The 20,179-nt window shown below is 43.2% G+C and overlaps 2 protein-coding genes across 4 annotated transcripts; both read right to left on the bottom strand.

Moving 5' to 3' along the window:
- Positions 1-159: 159 nt before the first annotated feature.
- On the bottom strand, positions 160-5,352 carry LOC133898493 (uncharacterized). 3 transcript variants are annotated; one of them, XR_009906245.1, is made up of 6 exons: positions 4,285-5,352; positions 2,794-4,206; positions 2,588-2,702; positions 1,763-1,988; positions 981-1,054; positions 160-498 (listed from the first exon to the last, which is right to left on the bottom strand). XR_009906245.1 is itself a non-coding variant. In XM_062339210.1 (5 exons), the coding sequence occupies exons 1-4, from the start codon at positions 5,008-5,010 to the stop codon at positions 1,771-1,773; spliced, it is 2,472 nt and encodes an 823-aa protein (XP_062195194.1). In that variant the 5' UTR covers positions 5,011-5,352; the 3' UTR covers positions 160-1,054; positions 1,763-1,770. The 3 variants fall into 3 exon arrangements, 1 of the variants encoding a protein (XP_062195194.1); XR_009906244.1 differs by having other exon boundaries at positions 200-498; positions 1,437-1,988; XM_062339210.1 differs by having other exon boundaries at positions 160-1,054.
- A 10,739-nt stretch (positions 5,353-16,091) lies between these two features.
- LOC133899053 (uncharacterized) lies at positions 16,092-19,332 on the bottom strand. Its single transcript, XM_062339965.1, has 5 exons — positions 18,976-19,332; positions 18,021-18,238; positions 16,777-16,905; positions 16,524-16,655; positions 16,092-16,453 (listed from the first exon to the last, which is right to left on the bottom strand). The coding sequence occupies exons 1-5, from the start codon at positions 19,286-19,288 to the stop codon at positions 16,340-16,342; spliced, it is 906 nt and encodes a 301-aa protein (XP_062195949.1). The 5' UTR covers positions 19,289-19,332; the 3' UTR covers positions 16,092-16,339.
- Positions 19,333-20,179: the final 847 nt, after the last annotated feature.

The raw sequence follows: 20,179 nt of genomic DNA, 5'->3' as shown, positions 1-20,179 counted from the left end.
TAATGAGTGTTCAAAAAATAATATGTACATCTTAAGTAGTATATACATCTTAGAAAAAATATATACTTTATTTATAAAGAAGTATACATATCTCAGAAAATTATATATATATCTTACAAAATTGTATATACATATCAGAAAGTAATATAAACCTGTGTATATCTCAAAAAATTATATACACATATTAGAAAGTAGTATATACCTTAGTTATAACTGAATCAACTATTGATTGAGCCGGAAGTGTATCTTACAAAATTGTATATACATATCAGAAAGTAGTATATAGATCACTAGAAGGAAATCTTTTAATTCGTCATAAAACTATTTGATCTGGATTCTTCCCAACAACAATTTTTTACATCTCCATTCTCTGGGGCCACAATGCAGAATATCTCAGTGAAGCAAGGAGGTTGATCTTGAGACTCAGATTCAGGTACTGGTTAGTTCAGACTCGTAGAGTTATGCGAGTTTGTCCTTCAAGACATCTTCAGCACATTTCTGGGCCAGGACCAAAACATTAAAGATGTAAATAGACAAGGGAGCATAAATTTTCTTGAACAAATATCGCTGCCTTCCTACCAAAAGCAGAACTCTCAAAACTCCCTATCAACTTTGACAAGTACTGAAATGAGTTCTGGTCAGCATACTGGTTTCAGAAAATTATGAAAACTGAAGTGCTAATTTGAGAAAAGGAAGCACTTATAATCTGTATATGAGAAAATACACACATTAATTCATCGGTAACAAACAAAGGCATGCAAGCTTTTTTCAAGTTACATACACATGGGTGGAGGCATAAATGCACAAGTCAAATAATGATTAGCTGACATGCAAGTCAGCTTCAAATTAGTAACAAAATGAAGATGTTCTTGTAAAAGTTGAGCAACTCAGATGATCTTTCCATAAAAAAAATTTCTATGATATTTGGTATCTAAGATCTAACAAGATGCATAATATCTGGGCATATTTTATGCAATTACCTTAATGTCATCCAGTGACAACACCATAAAAGGAAAAAATTCCTAGCATCTTCATTCCCAATGTAAGCAAGAACCTGCAGAGCCATACAATTTTAATTAACAAAAAGAACAAAAGAAAACTTGGAATCAAAATCAATGGTGGATTTTGTCTCTATGTAAATCAATGAGCAACGATGACAGAAAACATGATGCATTACTGATGAGTTGGACACAAATTTAAAGATAGCACATAGAATAAGACGAGGAAACAAGTCCATCAAACATCGGATAGTTCAACAGCCTCTTGAATGACTTTGTTGCATCCTTAAAGATGGCCAGAAATTTTGAGGACTCATTTGCAACTGCAATAATAAAATCTTATTTGCAAAATAAAGCAAAGCAGCTCAGTAAAAGGACACTGCATGGACAAACAATGTGATGAAATGCAGAAAAAGACTCATACTATAGACAGCATACCACTGAAGAGAAAAAGGGATGCAAACAAATGCTTGATTTCCCTTCGTTGCAGTAACTTCTTTTTTACTTTCTGTCTTCCATCCTTTCAAAACATGGGTACGGATAAGATACAGAATCTAGCTAGCTACTTCCATTTATACAGAAATTACAGTTTTTGAGTTCAAGCATCCGCCTCAAAATTGACTCGGCAAAGTTAACAACACGAGAGGAGGAAAAAAACAGCCCCACAGCTTATCGGAAAGCCAATATCAGGCAGCAATGATGCAACCAAAGAAAAAAAAAGAGAAATGCCCATGCCCTCCACGTAAAAACAATTAACAGCCCACATTTTTCACTAGTCGAGGATAGTAGAAACAAGATCCCGAGAAGAGTCAGATATCCGAGCAGCCTCGGCAATCTTGAGAGCCATGATGGATTTGTAGGTCGCAAGGTCTGCATTTGCCATGAGAGACTGAGCTCTACTGCGCAGACGAACAGCGGTTTCTACAGCTTGTTTTGCCGCACGTTTGGCTTGTGCAACTCTCTGCAAAGCCGCCTCTTCTTCAGCATTGTCTGTCAACCAGAATGCACAAAAAAATGAACCAAGATTATTCCACTTCAGTAGAAGCTTAGTCATGTGATTGATACTAAATCACCCACAGAAAAAAAAAGAAGGTTGTTTGGAGCACAGCAAGGTTACTTTTCGAGTCAAGTGCATAACAATGTTGGCCCAAAAAATAGAAAGTTTTTTGGTTATTGTTCTCAAATGTCAAAGAAAAAAAAGACAAATATTGTTTACTTTGCAGTTTGCATTATAATCATGATTTTTTATGGAATTACGTAGTGGGACTCATCAGTCAGCACAACAGAAGGTAGAGATTAAGATTTATCTCATGGCTGGATTTCCGTATAAGAAAACAAATGCAGAATAAAAAATAGGGAGATTCCACAATTTGCCACTTAATAACTTCCCATGATCCTTATATGACATTAGTTTGTCAATGGCATGTGGGTCCTGGTCCCACATGTCATCTTACAATGGATGGCATATTAGGGATTATCCAGTTAAATAGCGGCATACCTTGGGCTTATCCCAAAAATATGGCCCAACTGATTTAAATTTATTGTTCACAGAATCCAATAGTAGGGCTTCTCATGCAGTTATTAAGTACCTTGCAAGAAGGCTTCAGGCTTTCCACGGCCAGCTTGGCTTCTTTGTCTCTTGAAAGACCTCTTTCTCTTCATAGCAGACTTTTGTGATAGTTGTCCTCGCCTTAGCGGCACACCCTAAGGACGAAACAGTGTTATTCTTTAGATGATACAGTGAAGTCAAGACAATACAAGAATTAAGCTTGGTAGGGATTAACTCCAAAATTACCTGAAATATCCTTAGTAATGGTGCAGCTCTCTTAGATCTCTTTTTTGTCCAGTATTCATACACAGCAATCACGTTGTCATCCTTTCCTAAAGCAGGATATCTTGAAAGAAGCTGACCCATGTCATGTGCTCCTTCAGGATTTTTGTATGCATCCTTTTCAAATGTGGTTATTATGTTCTCAAAATCTTCATAAGAAATATGCTTCCGTTGAGAGCTATTTTGATCAGAATCTGCACAACTGAACTCAATGAGCCAGCGTTCATCCTCCGAGTCCATGTCATAAATGGAATCCCTAGAGAGAGCTCGCCCAACTTCATCATCCACCACACTGATATAGTCTGGCACAGGGCGTGAGAAAGGTGTTATGATCCCTTCAATATCATCAGAAACCTCAACTACACCAGGAATTGGAATTGTCTTTCCCTGGGAATTGCGTTCCCGACCCACAACATGCAACTCTTTGAATAAAAGCCAGTCCCACTTATCAGTGAACTCAAGCTTCCAAGCATCGTCAACTGCCCACATGCAGGCATGAGTATAACGGTTAATGCCATTCGACCTCGGATCTGAAGGTTTAAGAGAGTATCTAGTAACATCTTGTATCTTCACAACTATACACCACTCATTGGTATCTGATAGTTCTAGCATAACTTCAGCACCTTCTTCCCTCCAGCACCTTTCTGCTTGAAAAATTAAAAGGTTTGCTTTGCAGTGAACGGAATCTATGTTCTGTCTAACCTCAGCCAAGGCCAGCCTTTCATTCAGGCGCTCGATAGGACTCTTCAAAGAAGATCTCTTTTTCCTAGTTGATCCAATGGGAGTCGAAACATCACTTTCATCCATGTTTTCGAGCAAATCAAGAGAAATCTCTAATGGTGCTCTGGGTTGGACAGTTTCCACAGGAGGTTCTTGCTTAGTTGATGGCAGTTTCACTTCTATTTGGGCGGCAGCCAGGCTATGCTTCATCCCAATTGCATTGTCAAATAATCTTGCTGTAAGGCGGTGCTGATTTTTGGGATGTCTCGTCGAGCTCCTCTTCCTTTGATGCTTCTTTAGCCTTGGACCATGCACCAATACTCCAGCAACTAGTTCAAGGGGCACATAGTCCTGAACTACTCTGTGAGGTCCATTGCTGTCCAAGTCGGCAGTGGGTTCAATAATCCCAGAGCTCTGAGACCCAGAATCCACATCCAAAGGAGTGTGAGAATACATTACTTCAGATACCCCAATCAGCAGCCTGCTCTGCCGAAGCACAGCTGGCAGGTACATGGAATTAAGAGCTACCAAGGTATGCAAGCTCTGGAAATATGAAGGAAGCACCGAGAAATTAACTGATAACAGCGGTCCAGATTTCTTGGCACCATGAAGCACACACCACCCACAATGCACCAAAGTCTTATGTAACAACCCAGACTACATGAAGAAGCACAAATGTTACATCAATTGTACAAGAAACAAAAAGAAGGCAGATGAAGGCTGTAAAAAGCTTACGGCTCTCCGGCGCTGGAGCTTGACAAAGTGCAACCCGTGCGACGCAAATGCAGCGGCAATGCCAGTAGACGAGACAAAAGAGGCTAGGTTCCGGACCTTGCCCTGCTGACGGCCGCAACGCATCCACCGCAGCACGGGTAGAAGAAGGCCCAGGAGCCGGTGAGAGCTCCTAGAGCAAGATGTATCAACGAGGACGACGAGCGTCACAGGGCCAGCGTGAGTGGCAGCATCATCGACTAGGGCCGACAAATGGGCATCCAAGAAGCCAGTTCTCGACACAAACTCCCAGGAGGAGCACGGAATCGCGTCGTCGAGGTCGCTGGGGGCGTCCGGCTCCGGCTCTCGCCGAAGAGGGGCGACCTTCGACCGCTTTCCCTTCCTCCTGGTGTACACTATCCCAAACCTCCTGCCCTCCCCCTCGATGAGGACCTCGGTGGGGGGCCTCCGGCGGCGCTTCCGGCTGTACACGATCCCGATGGACTTCGTCAGAGGCGGCAGTTCCGGCTTGGGGGAATCCTTGTCGTGCTGCAGGTCCTGGTCGTGGTCGTCGTCATCGTCGACGACGTGGAAAGCGGCGGCGTCCTTGACGTCCCAGCGGATCCGGTCGGCGGCGAGGCGCTTGCCGGAGCGGAGCACCCTGGTGGCGGGGTCGGCCTGGGGCTCGGGTGGCTTGGGCGCCTTGGGCATGAAGACGCGAGTGGAGCGGCGGGCCCCCGCGGCCGGCATGGGCTCTCCCTCCTCCTCCTCCTCGCCTCCGTCGTCGACGGGCCCACCCCTCCCCGGGAGGCGGCGGCGGCGGCCGGGGAAAAGGGGCTGTGGGTGGGGATCCGATTGCGATCCGATCCCGCCTGGTCGAGAGGGGCGGAGGCTCGATTTGTCCTCTTGAGCGCCGAGGCGGAGAGGATATATAGTGGGGGGGGGGTCCGGAGGGGCCGAGTTGCCGCCGACTCGCCGCGCCGCCGGCCGCCGCCGCAGGGAGCGTCGGGCGAAGGGGAAGGAAGCGTCGGGGGCTACGCTAGGGTTACAGGGGGTCGACGGCGACGTGTCCCATGCGTCTGTGATGAGATTGGGCCGGTCGTGGGCTGCGTGGGCTGCTTTTCTGGGGCTCCGGATCCCCAGAAATCAAATCAGTCTTCATTTTCCCGCGTACGGAACACCGAAGGTCGGTTCGGAATTAAGCGCCGGATGGGTCCGGAGTACGCGTGGATTTTTTTTTTCTGATAATCAAAATTGTTTATACCTTTAAAAACGGCGCTCAATTTGAAAACTGTTTGTTTTATGAAGAGTTCAAAATTCATTGAAAATAAAAGTTTATATTATATATTTTTTAGCTTTTTATGTCTTCAAGGAAATTTGACAATTCAAAATGTACTACCTGAAATTCCGAACAAATAGAAAGTACTGCCGGAACATATCACACATGAAGTTGAATATTTCTTTGTAGATTGTTGGATATAGGTTCCAGTAAATGTTTCGTATGTTTTCCGAACATGTCGGATTGGCTAAAAAAGTTGACAAAGCCGTTCGCAAAAGGAAAAAAAAAAAGTTGGCAAAGCCTGGAAGGTCTTTTCAAGTTGTTGAGTCCACGTGAAAAGAGAAAAATAAAAACTGAATTACTGGGGAGGTATTAAATGGAGTAGAAAAAGAAGGAAAGAACAAACAAATAAAAATGAATAGCTAATGGGCCGCACCTACCTTATTACACTGCACACTTTTTGTACTTATACGCGTGCGCGCCATATTGGGCCCTCTTGCCTATTCACAGAATTCGGTTTTGTAAAACCATTCTATTCTTTTTGGGAGTGACTAGCTGATATTTATCTATTTATCTTTTGAATTGCAGTCAGATTTTGAACCAATATATAACTGACACATCAGTTTGAGGGCACCGGTAAAATCAACTGCTTTAATTAAGTGTTGCAATTAGTTTTTTTTTTGCCAAAACAACAAAGAAAAACAGATTGGATTTCTTTGGTATTTCGATCAATCTTTTTTTTACTATCTAGTTGATATATAATCAGCTATTTTTTCTTTTGGATTGCACTCGTTTTTTTGGCCAACAGCAAGTTGACACGTAATCAGCGTATTTTGTGCAAGCAGCAAAATCCCCTGATTCAGTCGGTTTTTTAACTCATACAAAATCGGTTGCAATTTTTTTTTGACTGTATTCAATTTCTTAGCAAATAAAAAATAACCTAGTGTACAATAAATATTTCATAACTGAAAATTTTAGGGTGTTATTGAACGTGTAAAAATTGAAGTACATCATACATAAATATTCTTTTAAAAAATAACAACACAATCAACTACATGGCACTCTTATTACTTGGAAAAAGTTACTTCTGCACAATCAACTATATTTTAAAGTTAGAGTTCTAAGTTACTTTTTAAAAATGAAAATTTTATAGTTTAATAAAAAATGATCGCATTGTAAAATTATTATAATTTTAGTATAGATGAAATAAGACTTATGAATCTGAGACTTCAAATTACTAGAAATGGCCAAATCATTTTCAAAGCACCCACCCTTAAAGAATCTTGAACTCACCAACTCAAGCAAATAAAAGAAATAAAAAAAAGGAAAGGCTAGCCCTTCTTTAATTATTTTACTTGAAGGTACATAGTAATCACGCACGGTAAGAAATGTTAATGTTAGGAATCATATTGCTAGCGGTTAGGATCAATCCCACTCTCTCCGTTTCGCCGACAAAGTTCAATTCCTCAAATAAGCAAGAACACGATAGACATAAGACGTAGGTGGAGCTCTGTTTTCTTTATTTTATGGTGTAATTACAATGCAAGACTTCATGTGTATATATAGATGGGTAGAATCCCCTTTTCATAAAGGGTTAGGACTTCAGTATGATGCCTAACCCTACGAGGACACTAGCAAGAGGGCGCTACGAACCCCACCCTGCCTCACTGTACCTAGCTAGCCTGTCGTGGCTGAACCGGTCTCTCTATTTGGTGAATTGGCTTTCTTGATAGTCACGTGTCAATTGTGGCAAACTTGGCATGGATATAACGAGGCCATGGTGGTCTCAGACACACAAAAAAAAAAAAAGCAAGCCAGCCCAAAAAACGTGATGTCCAACATGTAAGGAATCAGGCCCACAAAAGTGAAGTGGCACACAACGCTCCCAAATTAAGAATTTTTTATTTTTATATTTTATATCAAAAAATTGTAAATATATGTATCCGCTTTAAAAGACTCATGTCACCCGTTAGAAGGGTGAAAGACTACCCATCGCCCGTTACATGTCGCCATTCCAACAGGAGAAAGATTTAAAAATAAAAAATTGTTGTGTTTCAATGCTCTCAAAATTCGAAACACTATCAAAATAGTGATGAAAATTTTTGAAAAAATTATGTGGTATAGAGGATGCTATCAGCTAGCTCTCCAAAGATATTTTTTGAAGAGATAGATGACAACATCTCTACAGCACAGAAGTTTTTTAGAATTTTTCATGACTATTTCGATATTATTTCGAATTTTGAGATTATTGAAACATAATATTTTTTATTTTTAAACATGTCGCATGTTGGAATTGCGATAGGTAGCCTGTCGCCCTTCCAATGGGAGACATGAGTCTAGATATGTAATTTTTCAAAACGGGCTTATATATTTGAAATTTTTATTTAAAAATATAAAAATAAAATTCTCCCAAATTAAACAGCCCAAGGCAATCATGAATCCTCTAGCAGATCCAACTAAAATCATATAACATAGCCTACTATTGTTTCGCAATCCGTAAAGTAAAATTGACTAAAAAGTTATTTCAATTGCAGCAGATTGAAAAAAGAAGACAAAACTAGGATGCATACAATTCAGTCACTCATTTCCAAAATTCAAAAATTTACAATTTAACAACCATAAAATTATGCTATAAAGTTAGTTGTAACTTGAGTATATACATAACTTATCAAACTAAGAATCTAGTTATTCAAATGTCCCATATGAGCACAAATTAGGCCCTTAGAACAGCAAAAGAAAAACAACAAATCATAAAAAGTGTGCACCAAGTAATAAATCCAAGACGAGCCGAATCAAGCCCATGAAGCTAAGTGGTTGCAAGGAATAAGTAGCCCACGAAGCGAAGCTGGCTGGCGGAGAAGAGGCAGCTCACGGAGCAAAAATTGGCCCATGAAGCCTCGCGCAACCAAACAACAAGACGAGCATGGATCCTAAAGCACATCTGATGACGTGAAATTCAATTAAAAACACAAAGATATTTAACTGACTATTGTTTAGAATCCACATTCTTTTTTCATAGAACAATTTGTTGTTCGTTAGGTGATTTAGGGTCTTTACGACAAAACAATTATGTAGGATTGGATTTCTATTTTTTTTTCTTCTTTGGAGCCATTTGGAACATAGGGTTGCATTGAAATATTTTCATAGGATTCATTCATTTCCTCCACTTTTTGGAGGATTCTAAACATGAGCAATGTATCTATCTCTCCCTCCCATTCTCACTCCCAACAAATTCATCCCACCAAAAGAATCCTGTGTTTTACCTATAGCACATCAGACAATTTTGTTCTACATTTCTCGATATTCTGAGTTCATGTACGATAGTGACAAGCCACTCTGATCCTGCGTTCCAATGAGGTCCTTAGTGAAACTTTAGTGTTCGTTCACATCCAAACAACTTTGTTACTCCCTCTGTTTCAAAATATAGGACATATTAGGATTAAAAAAAGTTAAACTTTGTAAAATTTGATCAACAATTTATCAAATTATACGAATGTTTAGTGTACAAAATATGTATCAATAGATTCGTATTTCATATATCTTTCAATAAGATATTGGTTTTGTAACAATTAATACTATATTGTAAGAAAAATTAATAGTCAAAGCATACTTTAAAAGACTTTCAAATCTTAATACATCATATAAAAAGAAATGGAGGGAGTGTATGTTTCCTGGTGTTCTGAGTTTTTTAGATAGTGACAAGCCTCTCTAATCCTGCATTCCAAACATGTCTTAGTGAAACTGTAGTGTTTGTTCACGTGGGGGTACCACAGCTTGCCACATCATAATGTGTTGTTTTATCCTTTTCTCTCTTTTAGCACCATATGATGATCAAGCATAGCTCAGTTGGCTAGGACTCTTTTGGTGAAACCTATCCACCCAGATTGGAGTCCGAGACTCATCATGGGTGCTCACATTTATAAAATAGTTATATATCATATCACACAGACATATGCTAGAAATCTTTTGTACGTCCTTATCTCGTATATAATAGATGCAGTGGAAGATGGCAACGCTCCAAAGCTTGAAGAGAAGTAGTGGTCCAGACCATAACCAAAATCCAAATGTCAGCCCAGCTAATACGGAGTAATACCAGTATAGGGCTTCAAGCTCTTGGCTGTGTCTATCAAGTGCTAGTGTAGAGTTTGAACCATTCAAGCATGATATGTTTAGTGGGAAGCCACAGAGCCCAAATATAAATTGATGGTTCAACAAGTGTTTGGAGTTGAGAACCGGTTGGTATGTCACGTGATAGATGACTGTTGGATAGATTTAGTGGATCAAGAGACATCAATTGTGAGATGCTTGAAGGAATGGAGCCAAAGAGTTCATTCCAAGATAAGTCAAGGGACTCCAAAATCTTCAGATTACCAATGTCTTTCAGAATACCACCAGACAGATGATTTCTTGACAAGTTAAGGAATCGCAGACCTTCAGGATTTGTTAGCTCTGTAGGAATGTCATCAGAAAGATAGTTGCTTGACAAATCAATATTTGTCATAAGTGCAATGTTTCCTTCAAAAGTATGATATTGCCTCTTCCAATTTATTTTGATTTGGCAGATGTATATGAAGCTAGCGACGTGATGTAAAATATAATAGCTGGCTTCCAACGGTATGTTAAACTCTATTTTTGGCTGCATCATGGATGTAATTTTTTTTTTTGAACAGAACATTTTATTCCATTAGATATGGTGCTCAGCTAAATCGTTGGCCACCAGACCCAGAATAGAAGCTGGAAAGGAGTGCACCCACACACTGCCATCCTGATCAGCTATGACATCGCACTTTGTGCACTCGTGCGCAACTTTGTTACATTCGTGATGACAAAAAGAAAAGTCAAGAGAAATGAACGACGACAGACATAGGCTCTTCGCCTCTTTGATAATGACTCCCATCACTACCCTGTCAAGTGAATCTCCCCTTAATGCAGTGACAAGGTTTGTGCAATCTGATTTGAATACGACATGGTCGACACCTAGGACAATTGCCTCGCAAATGGCTACGACACACGCCTCCGCTTCTGCATGGAATGCATCCAACAAATTTGTGAGCTTTCCCGCACTGCAGGCCAAGCAATCTCCATGCACATTGCGAGCTGTAAAGCCCCATGCACCAACACCTGTGTTCGGAATGTAAGAGCCATCAAAATTAAACTTGATCACACCAGGATCCAGCCTCTTCCATTGAGCTCCATTCGGTTGTTTTTGTCTCTTAGGTGGTCTCTCCAATTCTTTGAAATCCAAGAGGTAACGTGTAACTGATTGACAAATCTCCGCAGCGTTTTTCACCCTCTCTCTTGCATTGCTTTTATTCCTTGCTTGCCACAAACACCATAGCAAAGTCAAAGCTTTTAGCTGCACATTGGACTCCAGTTTCCATATATCCTCCAGCATTTCCTTCGATGAGTAGCATGACAGAGGTTTCCTCGAACCTCTTCCAAGTTCAAAGCTCGCCAACACTCTTTTGTCTTCTTACATTTTAGCAGGCAGTGTCCACTGTCTTCATCAAGACAATTACACATGAGGGCATCTTGTATCCAGCTGTACTCCTCGGCACTCTATGCTCTTCCGCCATGGGAGACTATTGTGAGCTACCCGCCACAAAAATTGCTTCATCTTATTTGGGGCTCTTAGCTTCCATATTTTCTGCCAATCAAAGCTAGCAAACCTGTTTTCCTGAGCCGCAGAAGAACTCCCATCTCTACCACCTATACCCACGCGATAGGTAGACTTCATCGAGAAGATCCCCTTATGATCATAGTGCCATGCAATAGTGTCTTTCGTATGCTCTCTCAATGGAATGGGCAATACGTCGGCATCCTTGGTCCAGAACAGATCACATACAAATTCCTCATCCCAAGTGCTAGACATAGGGTCGATAAGTTCATCCACAGTTGTAACAATAATATGTCTTCTTGGTGTACGAGGTTTGCGAGTTACACCATTAGGTAACGAGGGATCATCCCAGATGCGGATGTTTCTACCATCTCCCACCCTCCAGACCATTCCTTTCTTCAACAGTTGCACACCTTTGAGGATACTTCTCCAAGTATACGACATGCCCGCCTTTGAATTCACCCGTAGAATGTACTGGCCTTGGTAGTAGTTGGCTTTCATCACCCGTGCACACAAAGTATCTGGGTACGTGAGTAAACGCCAACCTTGCCTTGCAAGCATAGCCAGGTTAAAAGTATATAAATCCTGGAAACCTAAGCCTCCTTTTGCCTTGGATCTGGTGAATTTTTCTCAGGTAATCCAGTGAATTTTATGTTCATCATCCTGAAGGCTCCACCAAAAGTGACCCACAATCGTTCCCAGCTGATCACATAGAGTTTTTGTGATGTCGAAACAAGACATAGCATAGGTAGGAATTGCTTGTGCTACTACCTTGATTAGGATTTCCTTACCCGCCTTCGATAAGAATTTTTCCTTCCATCCTTGGATCCTACGTCATACCTTCTCCTTCAGGTACTCAAATGCCTTGGTCTTAGATTTATCCAAATACACTGGAAGACCAAGGTACTTATCATTCATAGCTTCTGTGCGCACTTCCATCCTATCCATTATTTTGGCTTTCATTGCTACACCTATACCTTTGCTGAGTTTTACCGAGGACTTATCCTTATTGAAAACTTAGCCTGAGCAAGCCTCATATAAAGCTAGAATCAATTGCAAACATTGGGCACTACTGCTATTTGCTTTCGTTAATATCAGCGAGTCATCCGCAAAAAACAAATGGTTGATTGTCGGTGCACCGTGGCATATCTTGATTCCCTTAATGCTACCTTCCTCCTCTACCCTTTGTAACAATGCTGAAAAAGCTTCAACACATACAATAAAGAGGTAGGGTGACGGATGGTCGCCTTGACGTAGCCCTCTTTCTGGTACAAAGACATCTAAATATTGTCTATTAGCTTTTACCTGCTAGGAGACCATCGGTATACACTTCATAATCAATTGCACTAGCTGCCAAGCAAAGCCTATTTTTATCATCATGTTCTCCAGGAACCTCCACTCTATCTGGTCATAAACTTTACTCATGTCAAGTTTAATTGCAGCCACGCCTGTACCACCTCTTCTTTTGTTTTGCATGTAGTGGGTCAGTTCATATGCAAGTAACACATTATCCGTTATCATTCTACCAGGAACAAAAGCACTTTGGCTCGGCGAGATCACATCCAGCACTCCTCCCAGTCTATTTGCCACAACTTTAGATACCAGCTTATAAACAACATTGCATAAACTAATAGGACGGAGATCTTTAAGCGTGTCTGGATTCTTTACCTTTGGGATCAAAACAATAACTGTTTCATTAGGGTCTGTTTGTTTCCACTTGAGATTGTGAAAATCAACTTTTGTAAGCTGAAGTGGAAACAAACAAACAACTTTTACTTTCAGCTTTTAACAATCCGAAGCTCAAATTGTTACAATCCCACAATCCATGGTTGGACATCTTCCCTCAACTTTTAGTTTGGAAAAGACCATAGTGCCCATCAACATTGAGACATAGTCACCCGTCACTGCCCTTCCTGTCCACGACCCACGCCCCGACCCCCTCCCCAACCGCCAGAGATGAGCTTGATCGCTAGACACGACCTCGATGCAGGAAACCCTAGATCCGCCATGGATGACCTTGACGCGGCCCTCTCCTACCATGATGGCGTGGTCGATGCCTTTCCCTCGCCCGGCGCGTCTCCGTCGCCCGGAGAACCTCGTCGTGTTTGCTTATTCCCTGGCGCGGCGGTGGGCTTGTTCAGAGGCATAGCGGGCTCCTCGTTCCCCGATGATGGTGCGGCGATGTTCTACTTCCCCGGTGACGGTGCGACGTCGATTCCCGGTGTGGCTGCGTGACACGATGTGTCCGGAGTGGCGATGTGGCCCGGCGCGGTCACGTACAGGGCGCCTCGGCCCTCCCACATGGCGGCCGACGCTACTCCCCTCCCAGGCACGACGGTCAGCCATGGATCTTCCCCGGTTGCGGTTGGTGCCCCTCTGTTGAAGTTACAATGTGAAGAACATCGGTAGATTCAGAAATGCATGTCTCGGTAGAGTCGATTGTGTCAGACTGAGGCCAAGTTGCCAACATAACTCAAATGGGTTCTGATAATTGAGGGCATAGCTGTTGTTTTCAAGTCTTGGTGATCCATTTTTGAGTTGATTAATCTTTCTTTTTTAATCCTGTAAAGGGTAGAATTTGTATCCCATATTGCAGAGTTGTTTAGGCTACACAAAGATAGCATTCCATTTCACAAATTCTTTGGGCACATGTCAAGGGAGAAAGAGTGCATTAGTAATCAAGATTAGAGAAAAGAAAGAACGGGATTCTAATGCAATGATTCTTGCCAATGAAGATACAATAATCAAAGAAAAAGACTACAATAATCAATTTGGGGCACTGATGTCCGTCTAAAATCATTTGGTACTACTGTCAAGTGTCAACTACTCCTACGCTGCTGAAAACAGAGGCACAAAGCCAGGGTGCTCTGCCTCATATCCACTGCCGGCCCGTAGCACCGGCTTCCCATTAGCTGCTCCATTGAGCAGTACTGCATCGTGCCCACGTCGGCTCCGGTGATACTAAAACCTCACAAAATGGTAAACAGTGTACTCAAAACAGTTGAGGGTATTATTGACATGCATAAACAACAATCCAACTCACCTAGAATGCAGATAAATGAACAGTCATTAACTTTTAGATCCCAACTTTTTACAATTCAACTTTCTACAACCTAGAATCTACAAGCTATTTTTCAGAATCCACAACTGAAACCTACCAAATTGTTTCGTGATCCAGCAGCTGGCGGGAAGAGAGTTGTGATAGCCGCCAAGGAATACTCCCGTGCAACATATTCGATCGTAATTGGAGCACTCTTAGCAAGGGATTGCTAGCTCCTATCCATTGAAGTAATTGTACCAGAGAACTTATTCTCACCAAGATCTCTCACATACCGGAGAGTGAACATGGTATCGACAGGTTGAGGTACCTCATCCCACGCATCCTCGCTGGCAGGGTGTCTGGTATCACCCCGAACAAGCTGTTTTGCGACAGGTCAAGGTATGTCAGGCCGGTGACGTTCACCAGGATGGTTCCGGTGATGCTGTTGCTACGGTGGTTGAGCTTGGTGAGTGCCGGGAAGGTGGCAAAGTCAAACACGCCAAGGGTACCGCTGAGGCCAACGCCAGGGAGGCTGATCTCAGTGACACGGCCAGCAGCGTCGCCCCTGATGCCAGACCAGGAGCATGTCGGTTTGGCAGGCGACCACGAGAGCAGAGGGATGATGGCTCATCGCCGTCATTGGCTGGCGACAAGGTGGACTTCCACCTGAGTAGTGATCCTGCTTCTTGCTCGACCGCACTGGATATGGATGTGCAGAGTAGCAGAAGAAAGGTGTGTTAAAAGACTTGCCTGGGTTCTTGTCGAGTGAGACATCGCTTGGTTCTGGGAATGATCAGTGATGGTTGGATCTGCTCTGAGAGTTGATGAACCAAAACGCCACTTTGAATCTGCAAGTTGTGTAGTATACTTATCAAGCAATAGATTCAACGGTAAATCCTAGTGTCGGAGAGTCGAGGGACGTGAGAATCTTTTAGTCCTGTGTTCACACAACGGTCTTGACCATTTCTTCTCACGGGGAAAGAGACTCCTGGTCTCCGTGACCTTCCGATAAGGATACGTCATTTTTCTTAAAAAAAACCTGATACGTAGATACGTTTTACTATAAACATATGATTGTGAATGACATGGAGGTACATCTTCAGACAGTACCAAATGCACGGTTATTCAAAGAGAAAAAGAATGGAAAGGGCACTAATCAAGTGGCCAGTAGTCCTATAACTACAAATTAGACTATGAGGGTACTACTCCATCCAAATGACCAGCAGGCTTAACATATTCAGATGAAGGCCGCACAGCCCGCACTCAATCTGGAGGGAGGCTGGAACAGGAGGCGTGGGTAGCTGTGCGACTCACTAGATCTGGAGGTAGGCTGCCGGATAGAGGCGCGGGCTGGCGGGCGACAGCCGGCCGAAAGAAGATGCGGCTGGAGGAGCGATCGACTGCCGGCTGGAGGAGCGTCTGGCAGCCGTGCGGGCATCAACTGGGAGGGTATTGGCGTGGAGGGCTCCGACTCGCTGCTGTGGCACGCACATCATCGCCGCCGCTGTGCCGATGATCGGCGAGAGAGAGGGAGCAGTGTGGGGCGCATCGGCGAGAGAGAGGGAGCAGTGTGGGGCGCAAGCGGTGGCTGGGGAGACAAGACTCGAGAGGGAGCAGTGCAGGGACGCGGGCGGCAATGTGGAGATGAGATGTCATTTTGGGTTGCTAACGGGCCAAAGAGCGTCTGCCGTATCAAAGAAGTATCCCTAGACGTATCCCAATTTTTGTGATATTTTTTTAATACTTTGTAAATACATATCGGCGCCGTTTCTGTGCCGTATCCAGCACCAATATGGAGTATCGGTGTTTCATAGTCCGTGACTTGGGTGCAGCAGGTGTCTAACCTTGGTTGATTTGACCTGCAGATACCGATGACAGCAAACCATACATGTATCTTGTGGTGATCAGAACTCAGAATAATAACTTCATACAGGGCAGTAACATGCTCGGGCACAAAATTCACATACAATGGCACAATTGTTCACTTTTGCACAGGTGACATGGAAATTACAAGTGTAATAGGCGACAAGCATCCAATTCAAAGAGGCACCTAAAGTACCCGACAGCATATGCAATTCTCTACATAGATAAAATGAACACTTAAAACTGAATCCAAGACCTCATCACATATACATGACAATTTCTATATGACCTTAATCTCCTTGAGCCAAGTTGTGTGGAGTGGGCATGGATCTGGCTTTCCTTCTGCAAGGGCCTTCTCGGTGAGAGAGTAGAACCAACCATTCCTCCACTTGAACTGCTCAATTGAAATGCGTATTTGTTAATTTTGCAGGCAATAGAATAGGATGCAGGCTGGTAGGACTTGCCTCTTTTACGGCAGTAGGGAAGTGTGCCACAGCTCTGGAGTATGCACACAACCTCTCTTCAATACCTTCGTCGAATGTAAGCCCCCTCTCTGCAGCCGCAGCAGATGCTAATTCAGCTATCAGGCTCGCAACCTGCCACGACAAAAGCTCAAATGAATTTTGTCTTGCAAGAAGGACCATGCCTATCAGTACTAATTGAAAGAAAACAAGCAAGAACATGGACTGATAAGACATTCATGAGAGAGAATGTTACCTCGGATCGGTAGTCTTTTTCAACCACACCAACAGTAGCCCCTGGATGCCGAGCACCAACAAGCATGAAAGCTGAAATCCAGATCAACTTCTCTAGCATTTGCTTCTGAAAGGCTTGCTTTTCAAGCACCTGATTGGCAGGATACAAGAAAATTACAACAAACAAACATACTTAAATATTTGAAATTGCACAAGGTGGTCAGTGCAAGGACCATTGCAGGAAAAAGTCATGCAGAAAGAATAAGGATTTGGCCCAAAAAACATAGCACAAACAAATAACTAATAATTCACATCTCATCCAAAGAAGAAACTTGGTGCTGAACTCCAACTCTCTCAGCTCACTAACTTTGTTTATTCTAATGATTTCTCCCTTTGGTTACCATAATATTATGACAAGTGAATGTACACAATTTTCATCATTTGAGTAACGAATGACTTGCACCTACTGTCCAGTACATCGTACAGAAACAAAGGAGGTACATGGGAATGTATAATTACATAAATCCAAAATTGTTCTCATTTGTACTCCATTTTTATTTAAAAAATATATTCTCTTTCCTATTACTAGGCATTTGCTACACACACCTTCATAGAGTAGAAACTTGTAACAATCTCTAATATAAGATGTCACAAAAAATTCTAGTCATATTATGACTTGATCGCCGAGAAAAGCATTAGGATCTCTTGCAACAATTTGGACAGGATGGAAAATAAACAACACACAGGTAAGGGACCAAAATCATCAGTCAAGTTTTCTTACTGATAAATTCAACACAAGGACAAAATCAACATCTTTTTTATGAACATTTCCATTATTTGGGCCTTATCATTGAAGGATGGCTTAGAGTCTGTTTGGTAGAGCTCTCTCTGATCCAAATTCTCTAGGGAAGTAATTATTTGAGGAAAGTGATTCTCTATGGAGTAAGTGATTCTGTGAAGGAAAAGGGCGGGGGGGGGGGGGGTTGAATCAGGGAAAGCTGGTTTTTTCAGCTCCCAGTATCTAGTTTATTTCAAGAAATCACTTTGGAAGCCGAAAACTGCAAATTGTTGTTTGTCAAAGCTCCCACTGATTCCACTTTGGGAGCTCTGCCAAACAGACCCTTAGTAGGTTTTGTTTGCAAAAATCTAGCAACTACTGAACATGTGCAACAGATAGACATGAGAATCCATTGATGAGGCATGCAGAATTGCTGAAGAACAATCTGTTAGCACCAGCTATAATTAATGAAATGCTGATAAGCCCACCTTGCAGGTAAGCCCGCCATTTTGCAGGCGGGCAGCCACTGCTGGGGCCCAGTTGCCAAATGCCGCGGTCAGACCCTCTGGGTTGGTGTCAGTGATCCCGTCGACTGGTGGCTCTCCGAGTTTTGACACAGCAAAGTACGCCAAGACCTGATTTGCGTCCACTAGCCCCTTGCTCTGAAACCATGGATCCAGCATTCCATTCTGGAAGAACACCAAATCTGCTCCAATATTGGCTCAGAAGTTCCAATATGCAGCAAAATTAAGCAAACATGATACACGAAGCAGTAGGCAGGATGTATAAGACAGAACCATAGCAGATCTCTTGTCACGAAAATGAGTGGAAGTGAAGGTATACATCTAGACAGGCTGACCTTGTGAGGCTAGTTTCTTCAAATTACATAGAGTGCAGGCTGCAGAGATTATTACCATTTACCACACTTTGCGTTTCAACAAACAAGCTTCTGTGTAATCTGAAGCCCTTCAGAAAAGTTCAGTATCCAGAATACTGTGTTTGTCAGTAAGCTGACCTTACCGTTTTAGAAACGAAAATGTGGCATGGCCGAGTTCACTAATCCATCAATCATCACCAGCTAGGCCCCTTTTTAGAACAGATCCAGCCTCTTTTGTGTTACTTCCACCATGCAGGTGTCGGTTACTGTTGGAGTTATATGACACCACCTCCCGGTTGTGAAGATACATCAAAAATTCAACTGAATCGCCAGAACAGTTTGGCTAATTCAGTTCAATTCGTTCAATATCCGCGCACGGCTCGCCGAAAATGCAAGCCCGAAGCAAACGCACACGCAGGCGGTCCTGATCGCAGACAACCACCAGCGCAGAAACGAACGTGAACTCGAACGGGCAAATGCAGGCGCTCAGCCGCCCAGGGGCACACCAGCCACAGCGCGCGGGAACAGCCAGACCCAGACGACCTGGGAGGGATTGGGGTACGTACCGCGCCACCGCGACTTGGGGGTGTTCTCGAGCACGGCGTCGAGATCGTCGTTGCGCGTGCACACCAGTATGGGCCCCGGCGCGTCGTCGGGCACCTTCTCCCCGCGGCCCACGAGCACGTCCCCTCCCGGCGGGCCCATGGACAGCAGCGCCTGCCCCACGCGCCCGCCGCCCACGACCACGGCCGGCTGCACCGCCATCGCCGCCGAAACCCTCGCGAGCCTGCGAGCCGCGGACCTCGAGGAGGAGAGGAGGCGGCGGAGAGGAGGGGGAGTGACGGCGGCGTGGACGGAGACGGCGGCTTTCAGGGCCATTTCGACGAGCGGGGTGGGGAGGTGCGAGAGGGAGAAGTCACGGCGTTTGCTTTAGGGAGGAAAGGAGGTAGGGCGCCGTTAGGCGTTGAACGGGAGCCACCCGATCTGTGGATGGGCTTATCTGATCGGTTTGTGGTCGGCGTCTGATGGACCGTGCTGGGCTCAGGAGACTGGGACAGGTATCGATTGTGTCCCGTCCCGTTCCGTTTTCCCTTGCCGGTTCTCGACCGATACCTACACGTTTCCGTTTTAATGGCTTTGTTTTTTAAATGTTCAACCATTCCAATTTCGTTCCTGGGCTTTTTCATTATCAATTCTGTTTCTAAAAGAAAATGTAAAAGTGAAAACGGTTAGTAACTTTTCCCGACATTCATCTCTATATTTATCAAATAACTTTCCCTCTGATGACATTCCTCCAGAGCTGATAAATTTGAAGGTCTGCGATTCCTGAACTTGTGGAGAGATCGTCTGTCAGGCGGCATGCCAAAATACATTGGTAATTTTAAGAGTTTGGAGTCCTTTGACTTGTCTTGGAATGAACTCTCTGGCTCCATTCCTTCAAGTATTTCACAATTGATGTCCCTTGATTCACTAAATCTGTCCAACAACTATCTATCAGGTGAGATACCAGATGGCTATCAACTCTGAACGCTTGCCGATCCATCGATTTGTAGCAACAATTTTGGGCTCTGTGGCTTCCCACTGGACATAGAATGTTCAAATAGTTCAAATTCTAAACCAACATTTAGGGCCTATTCAGTAGAATTTTAGAAATTCTTAGAGCTAGAGCTAGGAGTAGACATGTAATGTTTTATTCAATCATTTTATTCAAATTCTAAACTAATAATAAATGTATAAACTACTTAATTTTTATCTTACAAATTCTTGAGC

The sequence above is a fragment of the Phragmites australis genome, chromosome 18 (assembly GCF_958298935.1).
Source record: "Phragmites australis chromosome 18, lpPhrAust1.1, whole genome shotgun sequence".
Lineage (NCBI taxonomy): Eukaryota > Viridiplantae > Streptophyta > Magnoliopsida > Poales > Poaceae > Phragmites > Phragmites australis.
Note: the sequence above shows the minus strand (reverse complement) of the source record. Positions and strands in the feature narration are given on the sequence as shown.